Genomic DNA, 12,030 nt, shown 5'->3' with positions numbered 1-12,030 from the left:
CACAAAACCCACCTTCCCTGGCAAAACTCCCTCCAGAGGTCCGGCTATGTGTCAGGTGGGGAATATTCCAGATTTAGTTACAGCTGAGGTGCAGTGATATTAGTGTCACAAGTAGGCTTACATTAATACCACCCTGCAATGAAGTTAGTGTGAAAATCCTCCAGTCGCCACATCTGGCACCTGTTCGGGTACACTGAGGGAGAATTTAGCATGGCCAATGCACCTAACCAGCATGCCTTTTGGACTGTGGAAGGAAACTGGAGCACCCGGAGGAAATCCATGCAGTCACGAGGAGAACGTACAGACTCCGCGTTGGTGATGGGGAGTTCAGGGGGAGTTCACAGGTCTGCTTAATCGACATTGTGGCAAAATAGACACATAGAAGACAAGTAGAATCCCTACAGTGCAGAAGGAGGCCGTTTGGGCTCATCGAATCTGCACCGACCACCATTTTTGTTACCCCATATATTTACCCTGCTAATCTCCCCGACACCAAGGGGCAAGTTAACATGGCCAATCAACCTTACCAGCACATCTTTGATATGAGTATCAAGGTCCCGGGTTCGATGACTGGTCAGTAGCTAATCACCTGTTATTGGCTGGGACGGCAGCATCTGGATTAGCTCTCTGTAATGTCCTAGCAAGCTATTCAGTTGAATGGCAATTTGGAATGGGCAACAAATGCTGGCCCACCCAGAGAGGCCCATATCCCTTGAATGAATTTTTTTTTAAAAAGCTGGACTGTAATTTGTCTGAATACCATTGCTTTCATGCAGGAACAGTTAGAATCATAGAAACCTTACAGTGCAGAAAGAGGCCATTTGGCCCATCGAGTCTGCACCGACCACAATCCCACTCGGGCCCTAACCCCATATCCCTACATATTTACCCGCTAATCCCTCTAACCTACGCATCTCAGGACACTAAGGGACAATTTTAGCATGGCCAATCAACCTAACCCGCACATCTTTGGACTGTGGGAGGAAACCAGAGCACCCGGAGGAAACCCACGCAGACACGAAGAGAACATGCAAACTCCACACAGACAGTGACCCAAGCCGGGAATCGAACCCAGGTCCCTGGAGCTGTGAAGCAGCAGTGCTAACCACTGTGCTACCGTGTCGCCCAGTTGGGTTCTGTTACTGTGTGCTATCCAGTAATCCTCATTAGAATATGCAAGCGTATGAATCTGATGAGAGCTGGTCTGGTCACTGCACCATATTTTGATAGGATTATAATTAATATTCACAACCAAGGCTCAGATCCTGGCAGCAGTGTATGTTGGCACAAGATGATAAGTTTGATTCAAAGACCCGAGTGAGTGATTAAGCTGGATGGGAACAAATTATTCTGCCCTATTAATTTGTGGTTCTGCACTTATGAGTTAGAATCCTCACCTTGCATCAGAAGAGTCAGTAATCCCTCTGAAGGTGATTTGGATGTTAGTGGGGGCATTGAGCACAAGAGTAATGTTCAACAAGGCCTTAAAGTTGGACATAGTGTTCCAAAATGAAGTTCCTCCTACATTGATAAATTCTAGGCATTCAGACCAAATTTCTTTTTGAAAAGTTTATTTATTAGTGTCACAAGTAAGCTTACATTAACACTGCCATGAAGTTACTGTGAAAATCCCCTAGTCGCCACACTCCAACGCCTGTTCGGGTACACTGAGGGAGAATTTAACATGGCCAATGCACCTAACCAGCACGTCTTTCAGACTGTGAGGGAAAACTGGAGCATCCGGAAGAAACCCACGCAGACATGGGGAGAACGTGCAGACTCCGCACAGACAGTGACCCAAGCAAGCTGGGAATTGAACCCGGGTCCCTGGCGCTGTGAGGCAGCAGTGCCAACCACTGTGCCACTGTTGGCACCACTTGTGCCAACAAGGATTTTGTTGTTTCGTAGACATGTCCTAAATCTGACCTTAAAGCTGCTGATAATTTTTTTTTGTTGTAATTTTTCTTCCAGTTATTTTGATGTTACTCTGTTTTTTCCAATTGCAGAACTTCAGCACATGTCATCAGTGAAAAGCTTCCCCCAGCCTCACGATACCAACTCCTTTAACACCTTTCTGGTAGATCAGCAAAGTAATCGTCTCTACGTGGGAGCAACTAATGCCATCTTCATTCTTAACTTGAGTTCTGTGGCGGAGGATCCATTTATGGTAATTTTTCAAATATGCAATCTGTAGCCTCTGTGCGGGATTCAGAATTCCTGGGCGGTCAGGGCTATGAATCGTTGACTGCTGTCAGGCAAGAATGGGATACTGAATGTAACTGTTAGGTCTGCTTTTGCTTTAAGATGTATCAGGATAGGGGAGCTGAAACTAATGGAAAAACAATCTCTTTGAGTTGATGGAGCTTAATTAGGATCTGCCAGAATGTAATCCGGACTGAGTGATGCTGTGACTTGGTAATGCATGCATATATGGCATAAGAAAAGTCAAGGATTAAAAAAGGCTTTTTAAATCCCCTCATTCTTGCAGCCTAGCTCTTCCTTCCTGGAATCTGGCTTTAATACTGGGTATAATAGTCGTAAATTATGAAGGAATCTGTGAACCGGGCTTTAACAAAACTGAATGGAAGCAAAGACAAGCAGCCTCTCGAAACGGAGTTCACTGTGAGAAGATGCAGTAAATTAGCTTTCAGCGCAAAAATACTTTGAATCCATGTGTGAAGTGTAGAGTGGCATTTATTATACATGATTTCATCAGGAAGGGAATTCTAAGCAGCCTGTTTATTTTGTAGTGAGAGTTTATTGTAAGTCAGAGAGCATATAGTGCCATGTTCATTAGTTTCTCTTGTTTGCCAGGAAGCTGGAAAGTAATACGTGTTCTACAGTGTTTCAGTTTGCACTCACCCCGTGGCCGTGCACACTGTGGTGGCACACGCTCACCCTATGGTGGTGCCCACTCACCCTATGGTGGTGCCCACACCCCGTGGTGGTGCCCACTCACCCCGTGGCCGTGCACACTGTGGTGGCACACGCTCACCCCGTGGTGGCGCACACTCACCCCGTGGCCGTGCACACTGTGGTGGCACACACTCACCCCGTGGCCGTGCACACTGTGGTGGCACACACTCACCCCGTGGTGGTGCACACTCACCCCGTGGCCGTGCACACTGTGGTGGCACACACTCACCCTCTGGGTTGCATGCCCATCCAGTATGCACATGCCTCTGGGGAGGGAATGGACACTCAAACTGGCAACTGTGTGGAAGACAGAGGGTGCTCATAGAGGACTGTTTTTCAAACTGGAGGCCTGTGACCAGCGGTGTGCCTCAGGGATCAGTGCTGGGTCCACTGTTATTTGTCATTTATATTAATGATTTGGATGAGAATATGGGAGGCATGGTTAGTAAGTTTGCAGATGATACCAAGATTGGTGGCATAATGGACAGTGAAGAAGGTTATCTAGGATTGCAGTGGGATCTTGATCAATTGGGCCAACGGGCTGACGAATGGTAGATGGAGTTTCATTTCGATAAATGCAAGGTAATGTATTTTGGTAGAATGAACCAGGGTAGGACTTACTCAGTTAATGGTAGGGCGTTGGGGAGAGTTGTAGAACAAAGAGACCTAGGGATACAGGTTCATAGCTCCTTGAAAGTTGAGTCACAGGTGGACAGAGTGGTGAAGAAGGCATTCGGCATGCTTGGTTTCATTGGTCAGAACATTGAATACAGGAGTTGGGACGTCTTGTGGAAATTGTACGAGACATTGGTAAGGCCACACTTGGAATACTGTGTACAGTTCTGGTCACCCAATAATAGAAAGGATATTATTAAACTAGAAAGAGTGCAGAAAAGATTTACTAGGATGCTACTGGGACTTGATGGTTTGAGTTATAAGGAGAGACTAGATAGACTGGGACTTTTTTCCCTGGAGCGTAGGAGGCTTAAGTGTGATCTTATAGAGGTCTATAAAATAATGAGGGGTATAGATCAGCTAGATAGTCAACATCTTTTCCCAAAGGTAGGGGTGTCTAAAACTAAAGGGCATAGATTTAAGGTGAGAAGGGAGAGATACAAAAGTGTCTAGAGGGGCAATTTTTTCATGCAGAGGGTGGTGAGTGTCTGGAACAAGCTGCCAGAGGTAGTAGTAGAGGCGGGTGCAATTTTGTCTTTCAAAAAGTATTTAGATAGTTGCATGTGTACGATGGGTATCAAGGGATATGGGCCAAATGCGGGCAATTGGGACTAGCTTAGGGGTTTTAAAAAAAGGGCGGCATGGACAAGTTGGGCCAAAGGGCCTGTTTCCATGCTGTAAACCTCTATGACTCTATTTCAGTTTAGAGATTCATGGTGGTGGTGATTCATTTCTATATGTGAGATAAAGGAAAGGGCAGAATGAATATGCTGTCGTGAGACACAAGAAAGGGGATGAATCTCTCCTGAGGATGTGGTAATGAATGTGCTTTAGTGAGGGCAGAATAAAGTTCTCAACAATAAATGTTGTCCTGGGAGTTTTTTTAAACTAAAGATTGTTTTTAATAGAGAGAGAGCTGCAATGGCTATGACATTTCACAGAACAGTTGCAACAAGAGTTAAAAACCTCAGCAGACCTTTCCCAATCAATTATTGGAGGATTAGTTTGAAATAATGGGCAGAATAATGTTTATATTCCAATCTTCAATTTCTTTTAATGCATTAATTTATTTTCCTTTATTCTTCCATCAGATGGAACATTTATGGAGAGAGGTTAGGTAGGCTTAGGTTGTTACTGTTGGAGCAGAGAAGACTGAGGGGCGACTTGCTCGAGGTGTACAAGATTGTGAGGGACATGGACAGAATGGAAGCAGCTGTTCCCCTTTGTTGAAGAGACAGTCACGAGGGGACATAGGTTCAAGGTGAGGGGCAGGAGGTTTGGTGGGGATGTGAAGAAGAACATTTTTTTAGACTGGAGGCTAGACCTTCCCATTTGGCTGAATTGATCAGGGACACAGGGAAAGTTTCAATCAATAGATGACTACATTGGTCTTAACAATGTGTTCAAAGAGCACCTTGGACATTCTCGATAACGGCTGAAGGCAACTTGCTATTTTGCAAAGCATGGTGCAGCTGAGGAGGAGCTGGCACAGGGTGGCTCAGTGCCGGGAATAGCAGCAGCGAGGGGCAGAGGCTGCTCAGAAAGCATCGGCAGAAGGATTCTAATTGGGTCACCAATACCTGTTTAGTGGCCAGTTCATACCAAGGCCTCACGTTCAACAATGATGCCCAAGCCTGTCTCCTACACTATTCAGGATCCGTATGCCTTGCACAATGTATGATGTGAGACAAGAAATGGTGATTGAATAGGCCCACATCATCTGTGGATGCTCTGTAACAAAGAGCAGAATCCTTGAATACATGTGATCATTTAGCAACTAGCAGCATAATGAGAATACTGTATACATAATGATGGCGCAATTAAACATATATTTAGAATTGTGATAGATATTTACAGCAATTATACACCTTTGTGCCCTTAATATTCCTTTTAACTTTCTTTTTCTATCAGTACATCTACGTGCAGTCCTGACATCTGCAGCTGAGATGCAGGCAGCCTATTGACTGCTTTGCTCTGTTAGACCATAGGACCATAAGATATAGAAGCAGAAGAGTCTGCTCCGCCATTCAATCATGGCTGATATTTTTCTCATCCCCATTGTCCTGCCTTCTCCCCATAACTCCTGATCCCGTTGCTAATCAAGAACCTATCTACCTCTGTCTTAAAGAAACTCAATGGCCCGGTCTCCACAGCCTTCTGTGGCAAAGAGTTCCACAGATTCACCACTCTCTGGCTGAAGAAATTCCTCCTCATCTCTGTTTTAAAGGATCGTCCCTTTAGCCTGAGGTTGTGCCCTCAAATTCTAGTCTCTCACACTAGTGGAAACATCCTCTCCACATCCACTCTATCCAGGCCTCTCAGTGTTCTGTAAGTTTCAGTTAGATCCCCCTCATGCTTCTAAACTCCCATCAAGTATAGACCCAGACTCATCAACAGCTCCTCATATGACAAACCCTTCATTCCTGGGATCATTCTTGTGAACCTCCTCTGGACCCCCTCCAAGGCCAGCACATCCTTCCTTAGGTATGGGGCCCCAAAACTGCTCACAATATTCCAAATGGGGTCTGATCAGAGCCTTATGCAGCCTCAGCAGTACATCCCTGCTCTTGTATTCGAGCCCTCTAGAAATGGATGCTAATATTGAATTTGCCTTCCTATTGTTGACTATGATGACTTTGATGGTGGTCTGAGGTCTAAAGCACCCCCCCGGGTTCCTCTAAGAGTCTCCCGCACAGGCGCACACATTCCGTGCAGATGTTCCATCTGCTGGTGAGTGCTACAACTCAAACTCACCCGCGTTATCCCCATGGATCAGCAGTCACTGCTGGCCTTTTCTGTCCTGGGCCCCACGAGTGCTAATCTCTGCTGCAACCTCTGTCCAGGTCATTGTGGTTAGACGGGAGGTCATCCTGCTGCCATTCCCAGGGAAACAGCAGCACCTGCCTTTCTTTGACGGCCTGTAGGAGTGACTGCAGGGAAGCTCTGCTGAGCCGTGAGGCCACATGTTGTTTTCTTCTCTGGGACGCTAAGACTGGCAGATTGAAGCTCCTTGCCTGCTGTGAATGAATAGCTGACCAGGTGCCCTTTAAATATGGCAGCTAGGCCCTCAGCCCCATGAAGTAACAGTGGGGACAGCGAATTCCTGTTCGCCTTCATCACAAGATTCATGATGTTCCCCATGAATGCATAGGCGATACGATGGCACAGTGGTTAGCACTACTGCCTTACAGTGCCAGGGACTTGGGTTCAATTCCCGGCTTGGGTCACTGTCTGTGTGGAGTTTGCACATTCTCCCCGTGTCTGCATGGGTTTCCTCCGGGTGCTCCGGTTTCTTCCCACAATCTGAAAGACGTGCTGGTTAGGTGCATTGGCCATGCTAAATTCTCCCTCGGTGCACCCAAACAGGCGTCGGAGTGTGGTGACTAGGAGATTTTCACAGCAACTTCATTACAGTGTTAATGTAAGCATACTTGTGACACTAATAAATAAACTTTAACTTTAAATTTTTATTGCAAAGAAGACTGGAACATAAAATGTTTTACTGCAGTTGTACCACATCTGGGATATTGTGTACAGTTTTGGTCTCCTGATTTGAATAGGGATATAATTGTTTTTGAAGCAGTTCAGAGAAGGTTCACTGGACACATTCCTGGGTTGAAGCGTATGCTTTATGAAGAAAAGGAGAACAGGTTAGGCCGACACCCATTGGAGTTTAGAGGAATGAGAGGTGGTTTTATTGAAACATAGGTAATCCTGAGGGGAATTGATAGGGTGAATACCCTGAGGCTGGTTCCCTTATTGAGGAGACTAGAAAAAGAGAACATGGTTTTAGAAGCCTTCTTGTGACACAAATAAATAAACTTTGGACTCAATGCACATAAAATGCATTGACCAGCGTAAAATCACATGTGGTCAGCAGTCCCGTCCCAGCAGAAATTACTCCAACCCCCCCTTCCGTCACCTAACTGAGACTCCAGAATGGAAGATTCCACACATAGTTTCCCTGCTGAGAAAACCATTGAAATATAGAAAAAAGTCAACAACTTAAACCAAACCCGACCTCGTACGAATGTACAAATTAGGAACAGGAGTCAGCCATTGAACCTGCTCTGCCATTCGAGCAGATCATGGCTGATCAGATTGTAACCTCAGCCCCACATTCCTACCTACCCCCGATAACTGTTCACCCCATCATTGATCAAGAATCTTTCTAGCACTGCTAGATATGTTGCTGAATACTGAGCATTTGCTAAACGTTCAACATTTTACCTGCTGAAGTCAGAATTCAAGTCTAATCCAGATTGATGGGATGAAACTTTCTGTCTGCACGGTGGAATTGTAAGACGGGAAACGTGCTTGGACAATGTAGACCCAGTCTTCTACAGTATGCAAGCCCATAGCAGAAAACTGCCTCGAATTGTTATAAAATGGACAATATTTGTCAGAGACTGCGGGGTACAAAGAACAACAAAGAACAAAGAACAATACAGCACAGGAACAGGCCCTTCGGCCCTCCAAGCCCGCGCCGCTCCCCGGTCCAGGATTGAATCCTGAATCCAGGATCCCCGCCCAATTTTCCAGCCTATCTACATACCAATATCCTATCCACCGAGCTGTCCCCCACAGCTACGATGCTTTGTTCATTACAACCTATTAACTCACCCCCACCCCCCCATTCCAGACCATGTGATCTCCAGGGAGAGGCGAAAACCCAGAGTGAAAAACCCCAGGGCCAATATGGGAGAAAAAAAAATCTGGGAAATTCCTCTCCGACCCCCTGAGGCGATCGAAACGAGTCCAGGAGATCACAATGGCCCTGATCGGAAAATGCTTCCCAACCCTAGTCATTTCCACTTCCACGAGAAACAAGGAACAATTAGCCCGCGCCGCTCCCTGGTCCAAACTAGACCACTCTTTTGTATCCCTCCATTCCCACTCCGTTCATATAGCTGTCTAGATAAGTCTTAAACGTTCCCAGTGTGTCCGCCTCCACCACCTTGCCCGGCAACACATTCCAGGCCCCCACGACCCTCTGTGTGAAATATGTCCTTCTGATATCTGTGTTAAACCTCCCCCCCTTCACCTTGAACCTATGACCCCTCGTGAACGTCACCACCGACCCGGGGAAAAGCTTCCCACCGTTCACCCTATCTATGCCTTTCATAATTTTATACACCTCTATTAAGTCTCCCCTCATCCTCCGTCTTTCCAAGGAGAACAACCCCAGTTTCCCCAATCTCTCCTCATAACCAAGCCCCTCCATACCAGGCAACATCCTGGTAAACCTCCTCTGTACTCTCTCCAAAGCCTCCACGTCCTTCTGGTAGTGTGGCGACCAGAACTGGACGCAGTATTCCAAATGCGGCCGAACCAACGTTCTATACATCTGCAACATCAGACCCCAACTTTTATACTCTATGCCCCGTCCTATAAAGGCAAGCATGCCATATGCCTTCTTCACCACCTTCTCCACCTGTGACGTCACCTTCAAAGATCTGTGGACTTGCACACCCAGGTCCCTCTGCGTCTCTACACCCTTTATGGTTCTTCCATTTATCGTGTAGCTCCTCCTTACATTATTCCCACCAAAATGCATCACTTCGCATTTATCAGGATTGAACTCCATCTGCCATTTCCTTGCCCAAATTTCCAGCCTATCTATATCCTTCTGTAGCCTCTGACAATGTTCCTCACTATCTGCAAGTCCTGCCAGTTTTGTGTCGTCCGCAAACTTACTGATCACCCCAGTTACTCCTTCTTCCAGATCATTTATATAAATCACAAACAGCAGAGGTCCCAATACAGAGCCCTGCGGTACACCACTAGTCACAGGCCTCCAGCCGGAAAAAGACCCTTCCACTACCACCCTCTGTCTTCTATGACCAAGCCAGTTCTCCACCCATCTAGCCACCTCCCCCTTTATCCCATGGGATCCAACCTTTTTCACTAGCCTACCATGAGGGACTTTGTCAAACGCTTTACTAAAGTCCATATAGACAACATCCACGGCCCTTCCTTCGTCAACCATTTTGGTCACTTCTTCAAAAAACACCACCAGGTTAGTGAGGCATGACCTCCCTCTCACAAAACCATGTTGACTATCGTTAATGAGTTTATTCCTTTCTAAATGCGCATACATCCTATCTTTAAGAATCTTCTCCAACAACTTCCCCACCACGGACGTCAAGCTCACCGGCCTATAATTACCCGGGTTATCCTTCCTACCCTTCTTAAATAACGGGACCACATTGGCTATCCTCCAATCCTCTGGGACCTCACCTGTGTCCAGTGACGAGACAAAGATTTGCGTCAGAGGCCCAACGATTTCACCTCTCGTCTCCCTGAGCAGCCTTGGATAGATTCCATCAGGCCCTGGGGATTTGTCAGTCTTTATATTCTCTAACAAACCTAACACTTCCTCCTTTGTAATGGAGATTTTCTCCAACGGTTCAACACTCCCCTCCGAGACACTCCCAGTCAACACATCCCTCTCCTTTGTGAATACCGACGCAAAGTATTCATTTAGGATCTCCCCTACCTCTTTGGGCTCCAAGCATAAGTCCCCACTTTTGTCCCTGAGAGGTCCGATTTTTTCCCTAACAACCCTTTTGTTCCTAACGTATGAATAAAATGCCTTGGGATTCTCCTTAATCCTGTCTGCCAAGAACATTTTGTGACCCCTTTTTGCTCTTCTAATTCCCCGTTTGAGTATTTTCCTACTTTCATTGTACTCCTCCAGAGCTCCCTCCGTTTTTAGCTGATTGGACCTAACATACGCCTCTCTTTTCCTTTTGACCAGTCCCTCAATTTCCCTGGTTATCCACGGTTCCCTAATCCTACCCTTCCTATCCTTCTTTTTTACAGGCACATGCTTGTCCTGTAGCCCTAACAACCGTTCCTTAAAAGACTGCCACATACCAGATGTGGATTTACCCTCAAACAGCCTCTCCCAATCAAGAGCTGCCAATTTCTGCCTTATCCCAATAAAGTTAGCCTTCCCCCAATCCAACACCTTACCCTTGGGATACCACTCATCCTTTTCCATCACTATCCTAAAGCTAACAGAATTGTGGTCACTATTTGCCACATGTTCCCCAACCAAAACTTTGAAGACCTGACCGGGCTCATTCCCCAGTACCAGGTCCAGTATAGCCCCCTCTCTAGTCGGGCTGTCCACATATTGTTCCAACGAACCCTCCTGTACACATTTTACAAATTCCTCCCCATCCAGAGTCCCTGCCCTCAGCGATTTCCAGTCTATACCAGGGAAATTGAAGTCTCCCACTACAACAACCCTATATTTCCTGCACCTATCCAGTATCTCCTGACATATCCATTCTTCCACTTCCCTTGGGCTGTTGGGGGGCCTGTAGTACACCCCCAACATAGTGACTGCGCCTTTCCTGTTTCTAAGCTCCACCCAGAGTGACTCGCTACACGACTCCTCCGAATTGTCCTCCCTCTGCACCGCTGTAATATGCTCTCCAACCAATACCGCTACTCCCCCACCTCTTTTGGCCCCTCCTCTGTCTCGCCTAAAACACTTGTACCCTGGAATATTCAGCTGCCAGTCCTGTCCCTCTTTCAACCAAGTCTCTGTCACCGCAACCACATCCAAATTCCTCGTGCGCATTAAGGCCCCAAGTTCGTCTGTTTTACCTGCTACGCTCCTTGCATTGAAGTATAAGCACTCCAGACCCCCAGGCTCAGTGAGGTCGTCCTCCCCCAGAGTGCTCTTCTTCTTTGCCAGCCTTGTCCCAGCCCCAAGCTCGTCCCCAGCCACCACACTTATAGACCTAATAGTTTGATCCCCACCCCCCCTGCCATTCTAGTTTAAACCCCCCCGAACTGCATTAGCAAAGCTCCCAGCCAGGATATTTGTGCCCTTCCAACTTAGTTGTGACCCCTCCCTCTTGTACAGGTGCCATCCTCTCCTGAAAACCTCCCATTGGTCTATGAAAATAAAGCCCTCCCTCCTGGACCAGTCCTTTAGCCAGGCATTCATTTGAACCAACTCCCTATTCTTAGCCTCACTGGCACGAGGCATTGGGAGCAGCCCAGAGATGGCCACCCTAGTGACCCTACTTTTTAACCTATTTCCCAACTCCCTGAATTGCTCTCTTAGGACCCCCCTACTCTTCCTATCTACGTCATTTCCACCAATGTGTATAATGACATCCGTTTCTTTATCTTCCCCTTTTAATATGCCAGTGGTAGTGGAAACATTTATCAGGTCAGGGAGATGATTCACATGACCTGAGGGAACTTGCTGTTTGACAGTGAACAAGAACATTTTCCACTTCTCAGCACTGACAGTCTTCACCGTGACATAAAATTCGCTGGAAAATTGTTCTTGAAAATTTTAGAATAAAGTATACAGGTAGTAGTGATGCATTGAGGGAATCTGTCAGAGAAAATAAGTTGCTCCCAGTGCCACTGAAGGCTTCTCCATGTTTGTTAGTCTATTTGTTTATAACA

The 12,030-nt window shown here is 46.5% G+C and overlaps 1 protein-coding gene across 1 annotated transcript in view; it reads left to right on the top strand.

The window, feature by feature from the left end:
• Positions 1-12,030, top strand: part of sema4f (sema domain, immunoglobulin domain (Ig), transmembrane domain (TM) and short cytoplasmic domain, (semaphorin) 4F) — a 208,237-nt gene that overhangs the window by 72,532 nt on the left and 123,675 nt on the right. Inside the window, exon 2 of the mRNA XM_078224518.1 lies at positions 2,007-2,167. Coding sequence (XP_078080644.1) covers positions 2,007-2,167 — 161 coding nt within the window. The remainder of the gene's footprint in view (positions 1-2,006; positions 2,168-12,030) is intronic.

This window comes from Mustelus asterias, chromosome 1 (genome assembly GCF_964213995.1).
Source record: "Mustelus asterias chromosome 1, sMusAst1.hap1.1, whole genome shotgun sequence".
Lineage (NCBI taxonomy): Eukaryota > Metazoa > Chordata > Chondrichthyes > Carcharhiniformes > Triakidae > Mustelus > Mustelus asterias.
Note: the sequence above shows the minus strand (reverse complement) of the source record. Positions and strands in the feature narration are given on the sequence as shown.